General features: G+C 45.4%; 1 protein-coding gene across 1 annotated transcript; it reads right to left on the bottom strand.

Moving 5' to 3' along the window:
* Nucleotides 1–3,850: 3,850 nt before the first annotated feature.
* Nucleotides 3,851–4,984, bottom strand: HTR1D (5-hydroxytryptamine (serotonin) receptor 1D, G protein-coupled). The gene has a single exon (XM_015418628.1). It carries the CDS (start codon nucleotides 4,982–4,984, stop codon nucleotides 3,851–3,853), a length of 1,134 nt encoding a protein of 377 aa, XP_015274114.1.
* Between the last annotated feature and the right edge of the window lie 15,285 nt (nucleotides 4,985–20,269).

Here is a 20,269-nt window from a genome sequence, read left to right as displayed (position 1 = left end):
AGGTGTAACTGCACTCTAGAAACACTAAAATGGCGAGTTATTTACCTCAAAGAGGAAGATGAGACTACAGAAATGTAATTCAAACCTGCGTATGTTCTGTTTTTGTCCTGTGGAGGTGGAGAAATTTGTGCTTGATACAGAATTCAGCATCTCAGAAATCTTAGGATTCTTTTAAAAATGTTTCTAGCCCTCGAGGTTCTGAAAACAGCCATGGCTGATGGAGGACCAAGCAAGACTTTCAGAAGGCTTTCAGAGCCTGCAAAGTTTTTTGACATTTCCTAGGACTGGAAGAAGCAGAGAATATGTAAAATAGTTGATGATATATATTCAGATTTTTGCTCTTGATATTGAGTCTCCTTGATTTTAGTGGAATATGTTTTCAAGTCACTGGTTATGGGGCCTAATATTTATGGGTAGGCAGCCCTCTAGCCAGGAATTTTTTGGGAGCGCCGGGGTGCCAGGGGGCTCCAATTAATTTAATTAATTAAATTAAATTAAAGTAAATCAAATTAAAATGGGCAAATTAAGCAGGCACAGTGGAGGGAGAGGAAGGAGAGGACTAGCTCCTTACCCAGGCAGCGGCGGGCAATCGATTCTCCAAGCCTCGTTCCTTCTGCTCCTGCTGCTTCATAAGAACATAAGAACATAAGAGATGCCAATGTTGGATCAGGCCAAAGGCCCATCCAGTCCAACACTCTGTGTCACACAGTGGCCAGAAATACCAGTGCCATCAGGAGGTCCAGCAGTGGGGCCAGGACATTAGAAGCCCTCCCACTGTTGACCCCCCCCCAAGCACCAAGAAGACAGAGCATCACTTGCCCCAGAGCCCCTAGCTATACCTTGTGGCTAATAGCCACTGATGGACCTCTGCTCCATATGCTTATCTAATTCCCTCTTGAAGCCGTCCATGCTTGTAGCACCCACCACTTCCTGTGGCAGTGAATTCCATGTGTTAATCACTTTTTGGGTGAAGAAGTACTTCCTTTTATCCGTTCTAGCCCGACCGCTCTGCAGTTTCATGGAGTGCCCACGTGTTCTTGTATTGTGAGAAAGGGAGAAAAGTACCTCTTTCTTTACCTGCTCTTTCCCATGCATAATCTTATAAACCTCGATCATCTCACCCCTCAGTCGTCTTTTCTCCAAGCTAAAGAGCCCTAAGCTTCCTCCTGCAGAGTGCGTCTTACTCAGCCTATGTATCTTCTTCAGCCCTGCTCAGGTGCTGTGCACGTGGAGGGAGGGAGAGGCCCTGGGATGTCAGTTCCCAGCACCGACTCTGCCCCTTAATGAAGCCCTCAGCCAGGGCCTCCGCCTGTGCGGCTGCCTTCCCAGGAGATGTGTGTCCTTGCCTGCTCTGCATACACTCAGGGGCATGCTGGCAGTGTGCACATGCCAGGGTCCAGCCTTGCTGCTGCACCTCCACGCCCTGCACCAGCCCAGCCCTACTCCCTGGCGGGACCCGAAAGCTAGCCAGTCAGAAGAAGCCAACTCTTTTTGGAAGGATGGTTAGTTGTGTGTGCTTTGGTCTGGCGCAGTGGCGCTGCAGCTGAAGAAATACCACCAAAAACTAAAAATTAAAGAGGGAGATTGAGGTGGGGCACTGCAAATTCGATAGGGGGCGCCACCCCACATGCCCCACCACTGGCTATAGCCCTGTGGGTAGGGCTAACAGCTTAGGGTTGGGAACCACTCAGAGATTTGGAGGGTGGGGCCTGGGCAGGGCAGGGTTTGGGGAGGGATCTCAGCAGGGTATAAGGCCACGGAGCCCACCTTCCAAAGCAGCCATTTTCTCCAGGGGAACTGATCGTAGTCATCTGGAGAACAATTGTAATAGCGGGAGATCTCCAGATGCCACCTGGCCGTTGGCAACCCCATCTATGAGAGTAGCCCAGAGTCATTCAAAACACTGGTGGCAGAGCAGCGACAGAAAGCACCCCCCCTTCATTCTCCCTCAAAAGAAATCTTGCAAAGATTTTATTCCTCTGACCTTCGGCATCATTGTGAGGGGAAAAAACACACAAATAAGAAGCACTTATTTAAAATAACTTCTCATGCTCTTTTATTTTGCTGGGACTGTGTATATGATTTAGATCTGACATGAGAAAACGTAGAAAAATAATTCCAAGTGATGCCCTCCTTTGATAAGAAAATCCACAAAATACCCCTCAAGAGAATGTGCAATATTAACGAGACATATATGGCCACCTTTTTCACGAGCTACCCATACATGATGGATTTCAGATTTCCTAGGAATAGACTCCACATGGACTTTTTCAGATGAAGAACTTGTAGGCCCCTACTTTGGAATCCTTGCTTTTCACAAAGCATTCCGGGCTGTGTTCTAGTGGTGACAGCCATGCAATTGGGCCAGGTTCTCACCCCATCAGACTCCAAAATGCCTGAGAAAGAGGCTTTATGTGCTGTGTTCATTTCAGGGGAAGATCAGCTACCTTTTGAACACCTGGTCCACCATGATGGATCTTTTCATCAAGCGAACCCCTCAAAAGCTTCCCCCCAAGGAAACATTTACGTTCCACCTTTGGGTAAAATTATCTCCAAGGTGGTTTACAATATCTTAAAATATTACAAGATACACAGCTTGAGGTGAGTCATGACTCCTGTCTCATCTCTTGGGGGTAGCACTGCTAAGAGGGACACTGGAGGGGTGATACAAACCTCTAAGGTTGCCGGCTCTGTGTGGAGAACTACCTGGAGATTTGGGGGGGGGTGGAACCTGGGGAGGGCGGAGCTTGGGGAGAGGAGGGACCTCAGCAGGGTACAAGGCAACAGAGTCCACCCTCCAAAGGAGCCATTTTCTCCAGGGGAACTGATGTCTGTTGGCTGGAGATCAGTTGTAATAGCAGGAGATCTCAAAGCCCCGCTTGAAGGTCAGCAAACTGACTCCCCCCCAGCTCTCTGGTTTTCTGCCAGCGCTGCTGCTGTCCTTGTAAGCCCCACTGTGAACCCAGAGGAACTAAATTCTCCACGAAGCATGCTGTCCATTCTTAGACCTTTTAGACAATCATTTCGCAATACAGTCGCAGAATGTGACAATAAAGGAAATTGTTCGGAAGTATTTCTTCTGCAAAAAAAATATATATATTGTGCTTGAGGAAAAGTGAATTTTGGATCGCAGCAGTCTATAACTCAGACCCTTTCCCCGTCATGGCAACCTTTTTAAGAACAAACATTTCTTTTGAGAATGCTGTACAGTAAACAATAATACTTAGTATTTATATTGCACTTTTCCTATGTATTCAAAGTACCCCATAAAAACTTCGAAAGGTAAAGCAATATTACTATCTCCGTACATGAAATAAATTATGTAGAACGAATTGAGGTGTTGCTACTCTCTAATTTACAGTAAAACAAGAATGGAGAAATTGTGTCATGTTGGTGGTGAAAAGTGTCATCAAGCCACAGCCGATTTATGGTAACTCGGGGGGGGGGTGTTTCAAGGCAAGAGACGTTCAGAGGTGGTTTGCCGTTGCCTGCCTCTGTGTAGAGACCCTGGACTTCCTCAGAGGTCTCCCATCCAAATAATAACCAGGGCTGACCCCACTTAGCTTCCAAGAGCTGACGAGTTCAGGCTAGCCCGAAAAATCAGCTTCTCTATTATTTTTCCCCCATTCCCTCTAATCCTCTCTGGTTTTGCTGATATGCATTGTCAGCGTTCAGACTAAAAGTTAGAATGATCACAGACAGCAAAAAAGAAGTACAATGAAAAACAAGAGATTGTTGGTCACAAGTACGAGACAACAATTTAGCACCCACCCCATAGGAAATTCTGTGTGCAGGGTGGGTCAAAGGTTATGTTATTGGCAAGTGGGTCAAAAGCCAGACAGGGTCATGCCTAGGAGCACATTTTGAATTTTATCATTTTCTGGAAAGCCTGTTTGAATTCATCATTGAAAGCTGTGTATATAACAGGATTGATTAAAGAGTTCAGGTAGCCTAGCCAGGTGAAAAAGTCGAGCAGGATGGGGTGAAACCAGCAGGCATCCTGACAGATTGGCAGGACCAAAGTCATGACAAAGAATGGGAGCCAGCAGATGATGAATGCCCCTAAAATGATTCCCAGAGTTTTGGTGGCTTTCCTTTCTCTGGCGGCCGAAATCCGTTTTCTTTCTAAGACGCTGTCAGAGACTTTGATCTTCACGTGGTTGATAAACACAGGAGAGCCACTAGAATGGGAATGTCCTTCATGAAGGTTCGAGCTAAGGGAACAGAGAGACGATCCCGCCGATCCAGTGATGAGGTGGGCAGTGGTGAAGCGCTTCCCGTAGAGAGATGGCGGCCTGAGGATTCGGGATCGGGCGGCAACATAAATCCTACCATACAGTATAATGAGCAACATTGTTGGGATGTAGAAGGCGCCACAGGTAGAGTAGATTGTGTAGGAAATCTGATCAGTGTTCACGGTGCAAAAAGCTTTTTCTTCGTGGGCTTTCGCTTGCCTCCAGAAAAGCGGCGGCATGGAGATGCAAATGGAAATAACCCAAACAATGGCTATCATGAGGGCGGCCCTGCCCGCGGTCCGGCGTTTGGTGTACTCGAGAGCATCCGTGATGGCCCAGTACCTGTCCAAAGCGATCACGCAAAGGTGCAGAATGGAGGCGGTGCAGCAGGTGATGTCAGAGGACAACCAGATGTCACACATGATCTGGCCGAAGGTCCATATGCGGCTGATGGTGTAGGCGATGCTGATCGGCATTACAAGGATGGACACTAAGAGGTCCGTGGCAGCCAAGGATCCAATGAGATAATTGGCTGGGGTGTGGAGTTTCCTCGTAAGGATAATTGTGATGATGACAAACGTATTGGAAAGCATCGTCGCCAGAGTGATCACAGCCAAAATCACAGCCAGCGAGACTTTTAGGCCTAGCAATGTGCCCTCCTCCCATTCCTCTGGTATTACACTGGAATTCAGAGATGTGTTTGACAAACCCCAGACGGAAAACTCCGTGGACCAGTTGTACAGGGTCATCCTCCGCTGTGCTGATTTTTCCTTCCTTTTCTACTTAATCCTTTAAATACTTCTTGAGAGGGTATCTGAATCTTTACCAAAACGAGGCCTTCTGGAAAACAAGCTTGGGGAAGACAGCATTCTTACTGTTAAACAGAAGCCAAGAACAAAAGCATTAAGCGAGCATTAACCATGGTGTGCTTTATAAATGTACAGCTCTAAGAGATCATCTGTAGGTATGTATTCACAGACAACATGTACTAATGTGGGACAAGAAAGGACTACCACCTTTTAACTTCATTGCCTTACATCTAAAGAATATTGACTTATGGAGATCCCAGCAAGGGGTTTTCAAGGTCAGGGAGAAGCAGGGAGAAGCAGCGGTGGTTTGCCATTGTCTTTCTTGGTGGTTCCCCCATCCAAGTACTGTTCTGCTTAGCTTACAAGATATGATGAGATCAGGCTATACCATACCATTCCACATATCCCCAACATTTATTTTACTGAATACGAACCAGGGCCCACAGCTCAGCTTGCTCTGAATGCAGAAATTCCCACGTTCAGTCTACAGAAAGACTGGAAACAATCTTTTGTCAAAGAAACTTCTGAAATGGCCAATGCTTGAGTAGTCTTCCCATCTTAGGCTAACCTGTTGTCATCAATGTGTAGAATGGTTTTTAGAGCGGGGAATGCTTTCACAGCACATCCAATTACCATTTTCAGTTTGCAGTTAACCACAGCAGACTGTACTTCTGGGTTAACTTGTGCACAGACAGTTTCCTTTCTGTGTCACTTACCTACACCACACACAGCTACATAAGTCGCTGTTTTATTGCAAAGGAACTTCAGGAACAGACTGGAAAGGGAAAATGCTGAATTACAAGTTATTACAACACTCAGAACAAACCCACCCCAGGACTTATCAGGGATATTGGTGTCTTATCTCACTACATATGCTAAATTAATTCAGTCGTTACATCTGTATTCTCACCGAGAAGGGCTATACGTCCTCTTTATTTTAGTGTGTTTCTTATTTGGAATAGTAGATTAAAATAGTGATTGTAATGTAATGCAGTGAACATTTGAATGGTGTATTGGAATACATTTCTCTATTCTGGTAACACAGGAGACATAACACTGCACTACAAATTACCTCAAAGAAAAAGATGCTATTAGTTACCTTCATGCTTGAGAGGAGACAGATGGAGCATAACAACAAGGTCTCAGTTAATTACTCTGAGCACTCCACAATTAAGAAGGATACATTTACACATTTATCTCCAATTTTGACATTTATTCGCTTCACTGTTTTTCCTGGGAATTAAATCCAAACAATGATGATCTTATAAATTTAGCTTGTTATTCCTGTTTACATCTGTGAAAACATCTTCATTACGTTGTATGCTAATTTGCTGTTCAAACTCTGCCTTATATGTATGGACTGGTAAATTCCATTTTGTTGTATCTGAGGAAGTGTGCGTGCCCATGACAGTTCATACCTTTAATAAAACTTTGTTGGCCTTAAAGGTCCCACAGGATCAAACTTCTACTGCTTCAGACCAACATGGCTACCCACCTGGACATACCACGTTGGTGACTGAACTTTTCCTTCTTTGACACCTCACAATGGAACCCTTTTCTCCTCTCTAAAGCCTCAGCCTTTCCATATTCTGGTTTTTTGGAGGGGTTTTTTTGGTTTTCTGTTTTTGTTTTGCTTTTCCATATTCTGTTGTATGGTTTTTAACAAGAAGATGGCCACTCTAAATGGTAATGCTTTTTATTTTCTGGGCATATGTTTTATTATCAACAAACAAGAACTTCAGATATTAAGGGCTGTCCATGTTATGAATGTGTGCAGATCCTAATCCAAGAATGAGAAGGAAAAGTCCCAGCAAAATCACCAGCCTGCCCAACAGAAGTGATTTATCTGTTTAGTGACTTAACAAACTATCCCTCCTCCATCCCCAGGGATTCCAGGTTCCAGAGACCAAACAGTAGAGCTTTCCAAGAAAGGAGGACAGATACAAATTTCACTCTAGCTGAATATTTCTGTCCAGGCTGACAAAAGGCACAGCTCCCTAGCACAGAAGGGTGTTTGCACAGGGATTTCGTAATGATTCAAAAAACAGAAAGGCAAAAAAGGAATGTGGTTTTGCAAAAGCATTAAATCATTTTTAAAACATGCTATTTTCCATTGCTTGGTACCATAAAATTGTAAGCCCTTCAAGGATGGAGATAAATATTGTTCTTTCCAATATATAATTGTGGAAGCCAAATGTAACCTTCCCAAAGCCCTTGGAGCACAGTGGGAATAAATACACAGGGTGATATATTCACAGTAAAAAGCTCACACGAACACAGCTTCTCAGGCTTCGGAACACAAAACACTGTTATCTGTAGTATCTGCAGGATCTCTTCTACTCATTGTTGTGTGTTCACTTTGGAATGGTGTCTGAGCCACCACCTACCACTATTCATGGACAGACATCTTTGAAGACTCTCTGAATTCAGCTTCTGAAAATCGTTCATCATGATTGAGCTTAAGGTACACTATCTGCTTTGATGTCAAAGTCATGGACCTCCAAAGAGGATAAAAGCTTGGTCGTCTGCAACGGCTCATGGTGCTGAGCTGGATCTAAAGGAAGAAATGCAGTGTGTTAGCTCAGAAGCACCTCATTAGGTGAGCTGGACTCACTGGCACCAAGAGATCCTCTACCACCAAAGCAAGCATACAGTTTATTTATAACTTAATAAAATTAAGGTCATTGTGGCTGGTGGCTTTGGGTCCTGCCTACGCAAGGGTGGACTAGCCATTTAATTTACAGGGAAATTTCCCAGTGGGCTACTGCTAGGAAACTTTTTTATTGGGGGGAGCAAATGAGTATGGTGGTGGTCAGCCTATCATTATTTATTTACTTTATTTATAGACCAATTTTCTACTTGAGACTGAAAGTGGATTACGTGGTGTAGAACTAAGTAATCAAATGGAATGAGGGCTCTAATAAGCACTACAATAGGACTAGGTTTACAAAAAAATATCAGACATGCTATGTCAAGCAACGCAGAAAATGGGATTACAAAAAATGAAAGCAATGCTGTACGACCATGATAGAACATAAAACCAACAATATATAGCATACACTGTGGCACAGAGTCTAGGGGATGGGGGGGGGGGGTAGGGTTGCCAGACCCAGATTGGGAAACTCTTGGAGATCCTGAGGACAGGGACCTTAGTGGAGTACAGTGTCATAGAGTCCACACCCTCCAAAACATCCAGTTTCTCCAGGGGAGCTGTTTTCTGCAGTCTCGACATGAGCTGTAGGGATCCCCAGGTCCCCCCTGGAGGCTGGCATCCCTAGCCACAGACTATAGTTCTGTTGTCTATTACCTTTTTAAAAATGCCCTCCCTAACAACTGTTTTATATAGTTTGCAGAATTACAGAAGTATGGGAGCCTTTCTTCTAGTTATTAAATGTTCAATTAGTTTGTATAATTTAATTCAAGGTTTTGCGGTTGGGCAAAATTTTATCTTGCTATAATTTAAGCTCATATAAATAGACATACCTTTGTAATGCTTTTAGAAGTTATTTATTTTCCACACATTTTATAGGATTGTTTTACCCTAATGGCAACTCTTCAATATTTTATGCCAATAAAAGGTATTTATTTGTTTGTTTTGTTTTAGTTATTAAATCTTAAATACAGCCTTCTTTTCTCTGTAAATTTTCTGCAAGGGAAACAGAAAGCTCTGTCACTCAAAACAGTGTTTCAAACCAAGAATGCCTGTCATACCTTCTGTAGCTAAAACTGGTCAACATTCTTATTTTATTTTTGGGTAAAAAAGCTGAGGTTATGACTTTCTGTATCTAGGTCTGGAGGACAAATTTGTTCACTTCTTTAAAAATCCTTAGGCCCATTATGCATGGGTATCTTCCCTCCCTTTCAGTGCTCAGTTCGCTTTATGGTTGCTGTTTCCCCCAGTCTCTACTTTTGTTGTCTGCACTGTGTTGACATCTCATGTCTAATTGTGCCAATTTTCCCCTTGTTTTGCTTCCAAGCCGGAAGTAATTCAAAAGTATACAGATTCCCTCGGACTCCCTCCCCTGCCCTTTGCTGCCGACACTGAGGTTGTTCTGCCCACTCTGCACCTTCTGACCCTCCCCCCTTCATCGGTGTAGAGGCTCCGTTTTCCCCTCATTTTAAATTTTTTAATTTTTTTGACAAGCCACATGAGTCTAGCGATATGAGACTATCACTAGTCTCAGAAACGCTGAAATAAAAAAAATAAAACGACAGGTAAAAGGTAAAGGTTCCCTTGTTCGAAAGCCAGTCGAGTCCGACTCTAGGGTTGTGGTGCTCATCTCCATTTCAAAGCCGAAGAGCCAGCGCTGTCCGAAGACGTTTCCGTGGTCATGTGGCTGGCATGACTAAACACCAAGGCGCACGGAACGCTGTTACCTTCCCACCAAAGTGGTACCTATTTATCTACTTGCAATTTCTTGCTTTCGAACTGCAAGGTTGGCAGGAGCTGGAACTAGAGACGGGAGCTCACTCTGTCATGCGGCAACCCGGGTCTTGAACTACTGAACTACCGACCTTCCACAGCCTGCAGTTCAGCGTCTTAACCACTTGAGCCAAGGCAGCTCCTTAAAAAATGACAGGGGGGAAGCTTAAAAGGAGCTGTATGAGGTTTAATTCCCTCTGGGTATTGACTTGAAAGGGGGATCGGAGAGGAGACAAACGGCAGCATCCCCAGTGCAAAAAAAAAAGAAAGGATTTCAGTGCTGCATGCAAACAAAAGGGGGATCATCAGTGTGGAATGAAATTCACATGAGATGCAAAGAGAGAGAGACACTGGGATGGGAAGTCTAAAGTTTTGAAAACATTTTTCCCTTTAATGAACATAAGAACATAAGAGACGCCAATGTTGGATCAGGCCAAAGGCCCATCCAGTCCAACACTCTGTGTCACACAGTGGCCAGAAATACCAGTGCCATCAGGAGGTCCAGCAGTGGGGCCAGGACATTAGAAGCCCTCCCACTGTTGACCCCCCCCCCAAGCACCAAGAAGACAGAGCATCACTTGCCCCAGAGCCCCTAGCTATACCTTGTGGCTAATAGCCACTGATGGACCTCTGCTCCATATGCTTATCTAATTCCCTTTTGAAGCCGTCCATGCTTGTAGCACCCACCACTTCCTGTGGCAGTGAATTCCATGTGTTAATCACTCTTTGGGTGAATAAGTACTTCCTTTTATCCGTTCTAACCCGACCGCTCAGCAATTTCATGGAGTGCCCACGGGTTCTTGTATTGTGAGAAAGGGAGAAAAGTACCTCTTTCTTTACCTGCTCTTTCCCATGCATAATCTTATAAACCTCGATCATGTCACCCCTCAGTCGTCTTTTCTCCAAGCTAAAGAGCCCTAAGCGCTTTAACCTTTCCTCATAGGGAAAGTGTTCCAACCCTTTTATCATTCGAGTTGCCCTTTTCTGCACTTTTTCCAAAGCTATAATATCCTTTTTAAGGTGTGGTGACCAGAACTGCACACAGTATTCCAAATGAGGTCTTACCATTGATTTATATAGGGGCATTATGATATTGGCTGATCTGTTTTTAATACCCTTCTTAATAATCCCCAGCATAGCATTGGCCTTCTTTATTGCAGTCACACACTGTCTCGATATTTTCAGTGAGTTATCCACTACAACTCCAAGATCTCTCTCTTGATCAGTCTCTGCCAGTTCAGATCCCATCAATGTGTATTTATATTTAGGATTTTTGGCTCCAATGTGCACCACCTTGCACTTGAAGAAAGCTTTAGTGAAGAAAGTTTTTTGGGGGGACTATTTTGGCAGTCTCTGGAAGCCTAACTTTAAAATGGCAGCTGAGCCACATGGACCTTCTGTGAACCTCCAAACTTAAGAATCGTTTGGGATCGATCCATTTGGAGGAAGAGTGCAATCGGCACAGGACAGGCTTTTTAAAAGTGCCAAGATCACGACCAGTGTGCAGGATTAAATTAGAGAATCACAAAGAGAAAACCACGCAAATTTGCAAGGAAGGGCAGGAAATTAGCATTATTATGCAGCTGTGCTAGGGAATCGGCAAAGCTACCCCCCCCATTTGTTTTTTCAGTTTAGTGGCACAAGGTTAAAAAAGCTCTTCAGAGCTTCTGCCAAAGGACTTCTCCCCCATACAAATTGCAGCCCTGTGCAAAGCGTGGTAGAGTTCCAGCTGACTTTGCACAGGTGCATGCAGAGACAAACACACACGTTGCCAATGATCCCAGCTTGCAGTGCCAGTGTCAGTGCATTCTGTACACCCAACGTGTTCCCCCATATTATGAGATCATCGGACTCTTTTTCATTTTTCACAGTGGCTGATAACACAGCAGGAGAATCGCCTACTGCTCTGCAATATGGAAAATGGGGCTTCGCAGCTGCTCCTCAGATTTTTTAAAAGTCCTGTCAGTTTCATCATTGCCCCCCCCACCCGCGTTCCTTTCTGTTCCCTTTCATTCAATGAACTAACACTAAAATGCATGCGCTAAACCTGAACCACGAGGATTTAAATGGAAGATGCTTGCTGAACACTACTGCACAGCTGTGATACGGCAATTGCGTCAATTTAAAAAAAACCCTTTGGACACCCCCACACATGTCACAAGTAATGGTCCACCCTGGTTTAGAAAAGTGTGGTTTTTAAATTGTAACTGCAGAATAAATACACCGTCAGAAAAAGAATGGTGTGTAAGGCAGGCACAGAATCCGAAGTCAAGATTAAAGGCTTACTGCTCAGAAAATCTGCAGTGAGATGTGCGTGCATAATGGGCCTTAGTTCTGTGCTTGAAATTTAGCAATTGTTGGGTTCTAGATCTGAACCTGTCCATTTTCTTACAAGATTAAGTTATTAAACTAATGCCAAATGAGACTCCCAATATGCCTATCACAGTTATAAAAAAACTTTTTAAGAATGATTTACAAATTGAACACAGAACTAAATCACTCGGTCAAGGCTTCTAATGGCACCAGCGAATAAATGGGTAAATCAGCAACTGCCTATACACGTGCATTTTCTACTGTAGCTTCCATCTTGTGGAATGGCCATTCTGACATTCTGCAAACTATGTAAAACAGAATGCTTCAAGAGGGCATTTTTATAAAGGTAATGGGGCCATATGACAAAAGATTGGTTCAGGAAGAAGCTTTTATAGAAGGAACAAGACTGTGGACTATATGAGTTTGTTATGTTGAATGTATTATCCTACTCTTAATGCACTGGTTTCTACTTTTGTAATACCGTTTTCTGCACTATTTTGACATCTCATGTCTAATGATTTTTGCTCTGTTTCAAATGGTTGTCATCCCAGTTGTATTGCATTGTTTATTAGATGTCTCATCTGACTGACTGCATTGACTTACATGATGTAATCCATTTTGAGTCTCAGTGAGAAAGGTAGACTATCAATAAAGTAAATAAAATAAATAAATAGGATTGGGCCGTGAGCAGTGTTCCCTCTAAGCTGAGTGTGAGCTAGCTCACAGTTTTTAAGCCTCCGGCTCATACATTTTTGTCTTTGCCCGGGAAGGACGGCTCCAGAGCAAACTAATTTATGCAACAGCCAAATCACTTGCTCACAACTTTGATGCCACTAGCTCACAAAGTAGAATTTTTGCTCACAAGATTCCACAGCTTAGAGGGAACATTGGCCGTGAGTAGGATTCTTTTCTAAGTGAATGTGCATAGAGTCAAACAACAGGGGCATGATCCCTGAGCTCCCCACAGCTAAGGGATCCTTTCCCAGCACCTTTCCATCCTCACAGCAAACACCACAACTTTCCCATGTGAATAAGATTCCTGCAGGGTCACATATACCGTACTAGCAAAAGAAGACTTGCTCTCACTTACCTCTGGGCCTAAATCTCTTATTATTTGTCTTCTGTCCTGTCAAAAATAATTTCCCCGGCAATAAGAATTCTGCAGGACTACTGTGGAATACTGTTGTGTTCTCCCTGTCTTTTTCTTTGCCTTGTTCTGAGTCTGCTATGACATGATTTTTGCCCCTTCAACCCCACCCCCCCCGCTTTACTTCAACATGATTTTACTCCTCCCCCCTTTTAAATCAAGACTCTTCGGCCATGCTAACTTCTAATTCTGTTCTAACCAATTAACACTTGGAAGTTTTATGACAGGATTCACACCTTTTTACCTCAGCTCCTACCGTTTTTCCTTTGGAACAAAGTTTGAGTCCAGTGGCACCTTTAAGATCAACAAAGTTTTATTGATTTATTCATTACTGAATAAATCTTTGTTGGTCTTAAAGGTGCCACTGGACTCAAACTTTGTTCTACTGCTTCAAACAAACACAGCTACCCACCTGGATCTGTTTTTCCTTTACACAGAGAATTTACACCTGAAACATTCATGACAGATTTCTCAGCAACTCCTCATGCTTATTGGAGGGGCTTGACAAATGTTGGATGGGGCACCACCCCTTTTTGCACCACCATGGCTATGGGCCTGACTACTGTCCTAGAAAGCAACTGGTGGCCAGGTGCAAGCCAAACCAAACCATGGTAACTCTGCCAGCACCTCAAGAGTGACTTACCTTAGACACTTCGAAAGTAATCATAATCAGTGTCAGTCTACCAACTGACACCCACCAATACAGGGGTCCCCAACCTTTCTAAGTCTGTGAGCACCTTGGAATTCTAACACAAACACAAAATGGTTGATGCAGAAGGCATAGCCAACCACAAAATGGCTTCCACAAGAGGCAGAAGCAAGGAAGCCAAGGTGCAGGGGAGATGAAAGGTAATTTTAAAAAATACACTGGGAAAGATGAGTGAGACAATAAAAGCAACACTGTGGTGGCAGCTGCCACTGAAACAACATTATTTTAATCTGAACAGTCAGGTGGATCTCCAGCGACCAGTCAGAAGTCCTGCTGGCCAACAGCCCACCTGGCTTGAACCACTTTCTAAAAAGCACTTGGTGGACACCAGGCCAAGTGTTAGTGAGCAGCATGGTGCCCACAGGCACCACGTTGGGGACCCCTGCACCAATCTGAGGAGGGAAGCAATGGGAGAGCTAATGCCTCTTGCAGGCGCTGCTGAACTGCAGCATAAGTTGCAGTACTGCAGGGACTGCTCAGCTTGGCTTGCTCCTAAGGTTGCCAGCTCTGGGTTTGGGAAATACCTGGAGATTTTTGGGGTGGAGTGGAGCCTGAGGACAATGGGGTGTGGGGAGGGGAGGAACTTTAATGCTTTATAATGCCATAAAGTCTACCTTCCAAAGCGACCATTTTCTCCAGGTGAACTGCTTCCTGTCACCTGGAGATCAGTTGTAATCACCGGAGATCTCCAGTCACTACTCCAGACTCCAGTCACTGGAGGCTGGCTACCCTACTTGCCCCAGAGCCATTTTAACTTCCCAGGCTGCTCTTGTACCTCTGATTTCAAAAGGAAGATTAGTACTTGTATCTAGGGTTGCCAAGTCTGGGTTGGAAAATACCTGGAGACTTTGGGGGTGGAGCCAGGTGAGGGCGTGGTTTGGGGAGGAGAGAGGCCTCAACATAATACAATGCCACAGAATCCACCCTTCAAAGCAGCCACTTTCTCCAGGGGAGCTAATCTCTGTCGGCTGGGGATCAGTTGTAAAAGTGGGAGATCCCCAGGCCCCACCTGGAGGCTGGCAACCCTACTTGTATCCCCCCCAGTAAAGTAGTTTGTGTGTGGTATGGCTGCCAAGTGGGGGCGGGTGGCGGGTAAACCCCCGCTTTGGAGGCCCAATTTCCGCCGCCGTGGAATCGGGCCCCGGGGGGAACTCCGCCCCCCGAAGCGCAGTGTGGCTGCGTCACCAGAGGTGACACAACCACATCAATCACGTTGGGGGCGTGGCCCCGATCATCGGAGGGAAAACTCTATGGTTTTCCCTCCAACGATCGGGGCCACGCCCTCAACGTGTTGACGTCGTGCGTCACTTCCGGTGACGTTCTGGCGGCGCGCGCACACACGCACGTCCAACAACAGCTCCCGGAGCCCAGCGAGGCTCCCCCGCCGCCAAGGTAAATAGACTTGGCAACCCTAGTGTGTGCGGAATTTTTATTAGAAAAATAGTGTGAGGTAAAAGAGCTAGAGAGACCCTGTCTCCCACCCTGATCTCTCCCTTTAAATAGCAGGCTCTGCTGCTGCATTCTTTTAGGGGGGGGGAATCATACTCAGGAAAAATAATCACAGAACTTAATGTAACAATTAGTTCCAGTCTGAAAACTAGGCCAAAGTTGGATAGAAAGAGCTTGGGAAACTAAGGCTGAGTTCAGGGCCTTAATGTTTCCTGCATCTTAAGCATTTAACTTCTGTCCCTGTCAGCAAAGAGCCCAACCACGACAAAATTAAATTTTAAGGGCAACTGTCCAAATAGCAAGGCCAGCCCTGTTTCATAATAACCATGAACATGTTATCTTCAGCTAAAATGATAATATTCTTCACAGCCCCACAAGAGCTTCTTCAACAGTATTCCCTGTCACCCATTAGTTCAGCCCCCAAAAAGCACATTTACCTGCCAACTGAGTTGCTGACACATGTCAAACTAGGTGCCCTTTCTGGGGAAACAAAAGACAGTAATTAGAAGCATCATTCAAAAGCAGCGGTATCCTAAACCCAGATTTTAAATTATGGGAGAATGTTGAACATCAGCACCCATTCTGAGAGCTAAGGGGGTGAACTTTCACTACAATGCAATTATCACTGATCCCTGAACTGCAGTCCATGACGAAAATAATATTTTTTTAGAAAAAAAAACCTTTTCTAGAGACAAGGGTGACAAAGGCCAAATTAAAACTCAGCCTCCCACACAGCAGGACTGCCTTCCAACTGTACCTAGTTATCAGGAATAGAGTTGGTAACCTCCAGATGGGGCCTGGAGATCTCCTGGAAGTACAACTGGCCTCCAGACTACACAAATCTGTTCTACTGGAGAAAATAGCTGCCTTGGAGGGTGGACTCTATGGCATTATAACCCATTGAGGAGAATTCTTATTTTCATGTAGGTAGATTAAGGTTTAGGCTGAAAGACAGAGAGTGGCAGACCCAACTGAGATCTGAACCCTGGTCTCCTAAGTCATAGTCCCCTACTGTAACTGCTGGTCTTGATCCAACCAGCTTTTCCACAGATGAAAAAGGAAGGAAGGGTCCCCTTTGACCACCGAAAAGGACCTGCATGGACAAAAGCCATATGTACTGGGAGGGGGGCCTCTGTAGTAGCGAGAGGGTTAGTGACAAAGCTGGCTGGATCCAACCCATGTGCATGTCTAACATGTGTATGCCCTAGCAATGCTCCCCCTTTCCTTTCATCTTATCCATTTGGTGGAGCTTTACTGAGATGCAGAAGTAAGTAGACTTCCAATGAGTTTTCAACATAGCAGCCCTTTCGGATGAAGATGCAGTTTTCTACACACAAAAAACCCTCGTAAGGGAGCCAGTGTGGTGTCATAGTTAGCATGTCCAATGAGAACAATGATTACCTGGATTCAAATTCTCACTTGCCATGAAACTTTGTGCTCCGCCACTCTCTCTTGTAGGGCTGTTGGGAGGATAAAATGGAGGGGGGGAAAACCTCTAGGTGGTGGCTGGAGAGCTCCTGAGATTACAACTGATCTCCAGACAACAGAGATGGTTCATCTGGAGAAGTGGCCACTTTGGAAGCTGGACTTTATAGGAGGAGGAGGAGGAGGAGGAGATTGGATTTATACCCTGCCCTTCACTACCCAAAGGAGTCTCAGAGCGGCTTACAAACTCTATTCCCTTCCCCTTCCCACGAAAGACACCCTGTGAGGTAGGTGGGGCTGAGAGAGCTCTTTCAAGAACTGCCCTTGAAAGAATAGCTCTGAACAGGGGTCATTTCGTAGAAAAAGAGCTAGGGTAACTGATCAGCATAACTCATTAGCATATGCCACACCCCCTGACATCAGGGGCCCGGTGGTGGACCTGCAAGGCTAGCGGGAGTGCGAGGAAGCCCCGCCAAGGCCCTCCCTGGCCCCAGGCAGGCAGGGGTGGGGAGAGGCGGGGAGGAAGCAACTTACCCTCCCTCTTCTCCTGCCTCCTCCTGGCTGAATGAGGGCTGGAAGTGGGGCGGCCGGAAGCAGGGGGCGGGGCTTCTTCATGTGCCCCGCCCCCTGCACCTCACCCGGGGGGACTGCGTTCCCCCGCGTTCCCCCCCGAAATGACCTCTGGCTCTGAAAGAACTTGTAACTGATCCAAGGTCACACCAGCAGTTGCATGTGGAGGAGTAGGGGATCAAACCCAGTTCTCCCAGAGTAAAGTCCGCGCTCCAGACCAGTACACCAAACTGGCTCTCTGAATTATACCCCATTCTATTCCCTCCCTTCCCGAAACCCCACCCTCCTTAGGCTCCACCTCCAAAGTCTCCAGGTATTTCCTGACCCAGAGCTGGCAACCCTAATCCTATCCTGCATTCCTTGGAAGAAGGGTGGAATATCCTTTTCATCTTTTTTTTAAAAGGATATTTTTGTCATCCAGTATCGTGCTTCTCATCACTAGCGTTCTTTTCAGCTTGTTCCATGCACATATTTTTTAGATTATACATGTATTTATATGTGTATGTTTGAGGGGAAATTTTTATCTTAGCTTTCCCAGGGTCAAAAGCCTCCTGTTAAATTTTTTTCCCAGGCCTCTGGAAACAGGACAGAAGTCAATTGTCCTATTTTGCCCAGACACTGTTGAATATTGCCCAAAATTATTGAGTGCCTTGAAAAGTAAAGCAGGCTAACGGAGAGAAGAACAGTCACGGGTTAGTTATTTTTAATGAAGGTGAAATCTGTCCTCAGTTCCGTTTTTGCTGACATCCAGCACGAAGCACTGTGTGTGTACTGTGTAATATTCTCAGATCCAGAGTCTACAAAAACATTAATCATTCAGATTCCAAACGAATGATCAGAAAGGAAATTGCAGAGCCGAGGTCTCAAACTGCCCTGATATACTCTGGGAAATAATTTCCTCTCTCCTGGACTACACATTTTTATGGCAGGCTAGACCTCCCAACTCCATAAAGGGGCTGCACAGTTATAAACATTCTGTTGGAACCAAGCATAAATTACTGGTTGTCCCCGGCCGAGGGACATCCATTTAGCCTCGACAAAGACCAGGCCCCGGCCTGGTGGAATATGCTCCCACATCAGGGCCCTGCGGGACCTTTTATTGTTTCGCAGGGCCTGTAAAACAGAGTGGTTCCCCCAGGCCTTTGGTTGAGGCAGAGGGCATCCAGGAAAAGAAAAAAGATCCCCCCCCCCCCCGCTGAAGACACCATCTGTGTGCGGCCAGAATTAAACAAATTCTAGAGTCCAGTGGCACCAGTACTGATGCCGTTTGTTCTGAATGTTTGTTTTAATGTTTTAACTGATTATTATCAGGGGTCATTTCATAGGAAAAGAGGTGCAGGAGCTCATTAGCATAACTCATTAGCGTAACTTATTTGCACATGCCACACACCCTGACATCACCGGAAGGGGGTCAGAAGGCAACCCCCACCGCTCAGGCTCCACTGGACTGTTTTGGATTGCTAGCTATTGGGGGGGGGGGCATGCAGATCTGTCCTCACAGAGGAGGGAGAGCTTGTACCTGAATAAAACTTGGTCTTAAAGGTGCCACTGGACTGTTTTGGGGCGGGGGGGCGGGGGGGCTCTGCAACTTACCTGGCTGCTTCTTGCTCTGACTGAGGACTGCTGGGAGCAGGGGGCGGGGCTTGTTGCATGTTCCCGCCCCCTGGGCTCTTTACAGCTGGAGCTCTGCTCCTGTGTGCTCCTGCAGGAAATGACCCCTGTTTATTATTGTGTTGTGTGGCCGAATGGCCCAACTGTTGTTGTGATCCGCCCTGAGCTCGTTTGCGGGGAAGGCGGAATATAAATTAGATAAATAAAAGTGTTTTAAGACTGGATCGTGGATCCTGCTCCAACACCTTTCTTCTCTTCCAAAAGCCATGTATCCAATTACCATGCAAATCTTATGTTAAAATTTGGTGTTGGATAAAGTTTCATTTTGCCCTAACCTGGGTGGCCCAGTCCAGCTAGCCCTTGTCAGATCTCGTGAAGCTAAACAAGACTGGGCCTGGTTAGTACTAGGATAGGAGACTAACAAGGAAGTGGAGGGTTGCTACGCAGAGGCAGGCAACGGCAAACTACCTCTGAATGTCTCTTGCTTTGAAAGCCCTACGGGGCTGCCATGAGTCAGATGTGACTTGATGGAAGAAGAAAAAAAATAGCATGCCCAATGGGGACCCAAAGTGGCTTACATTGTTTTCCTCACCTCCATTTTATCCTCACAACAACCCTGTGAGGTAGGGTAGGCTGAGCATGGGTGACTGGCCAAAAGTCACCCAGCAAGCTTCCATAGCAGAGTGAGGATTTGAACCTGGGTCTCACAGATCCTATACCACACCGGGATACTGGCTCAAAACAAGAATATGTTGTTAGCCGCCCTGCGCCTCCTACGGCGGGGAGGTGCGGGATATAAATATAAATAAATAAGATCTAATCCAAAAAGTAATCAGTCCTGCATATGAGATACTCCCAGCTGTGGTCAGATAGCCCAAATGTAAAACCTAGTGAAAGATGAAATGAGATAAATACAACAGGAGTTAGGAAACTTGCTTTAAGCAGCCCTGAAGGAATCAAAATCTCTCCGCCTAACCTACAAGGGGCTACTGGACTTGACCATGTTCTCCTACAGCAGACCAACAGGGCTACCCACCTGAAACTATCAGCTTAACTGATCTCACAGGACTATTGTAAAATTAAAATGATGCTCTTCGAGCTCTTTGGGCTGGAATGTTTCCCCTTTGGGGAAAAGTTAAAACATTTGGGGCTCTCTCATTAAGAAGATGAGTGCGGGGGTATGATGGAATATATAATGCTAAGAAAATAAACAGCCAATATTTGTTACACTCCTAATATATATCTATGATACTGCCTTATTTGGAATATCTTATATCTAATAGTGAAATGTGGCCTGTGGATACTTATACCTGCGGATCAGGGCCACAGTGACACGAAACAGATATTTCTGCAAACTTGGAGGTTTGCAGAAAAATCTGAAAGCATTTTAAAAAGTACATTGGCGGGTTTCAATTCCCTCAAAGGAGCATTGTCTGTGTGTGCACAGAAAATCCACCTCTCTCTGCTGTTGCCAGCAGAGACAGGGAGCAATGGTGGCATCACTGTGTGTGGGGGTGGGGTGGGGGGTAGCTGCAACTGCAGTGGGGGGAAAGGTAGCTGGTGGCAGAGGCTGGGAGC

This window comes from Gekko japonicus, unplaced genomic scaffold (assembly GCF_001447785.1).
Source record: "Gekko japonicus isolate JY-2015 unplaced genomic scaffold, Gekko_japonicus_V1.1 scaffold524, whole genome shotgun sequence".
In the NCBI taxonomy this organism is placed as follows: Eukaryota; Metazoa; Chordata; class Lepidosauria; order Squamata; family Gekkonidae; genus Gekko; species Gekko japonicus.
The sequence above is the reverse complement of the archived record's forward strand: the minus strand, read 5'-3'. Positions and strand labels throughout refer to the sequence as shown.

Coding starts and splice junctions, on each gene's coding strand:
- HTR1D (XM_015418628.1), bottom strand. CDS start 4,984: ATGACCCTGTACAACTGGTCCACGGAGTTTTCCGTCTGGGGTTTGTCA.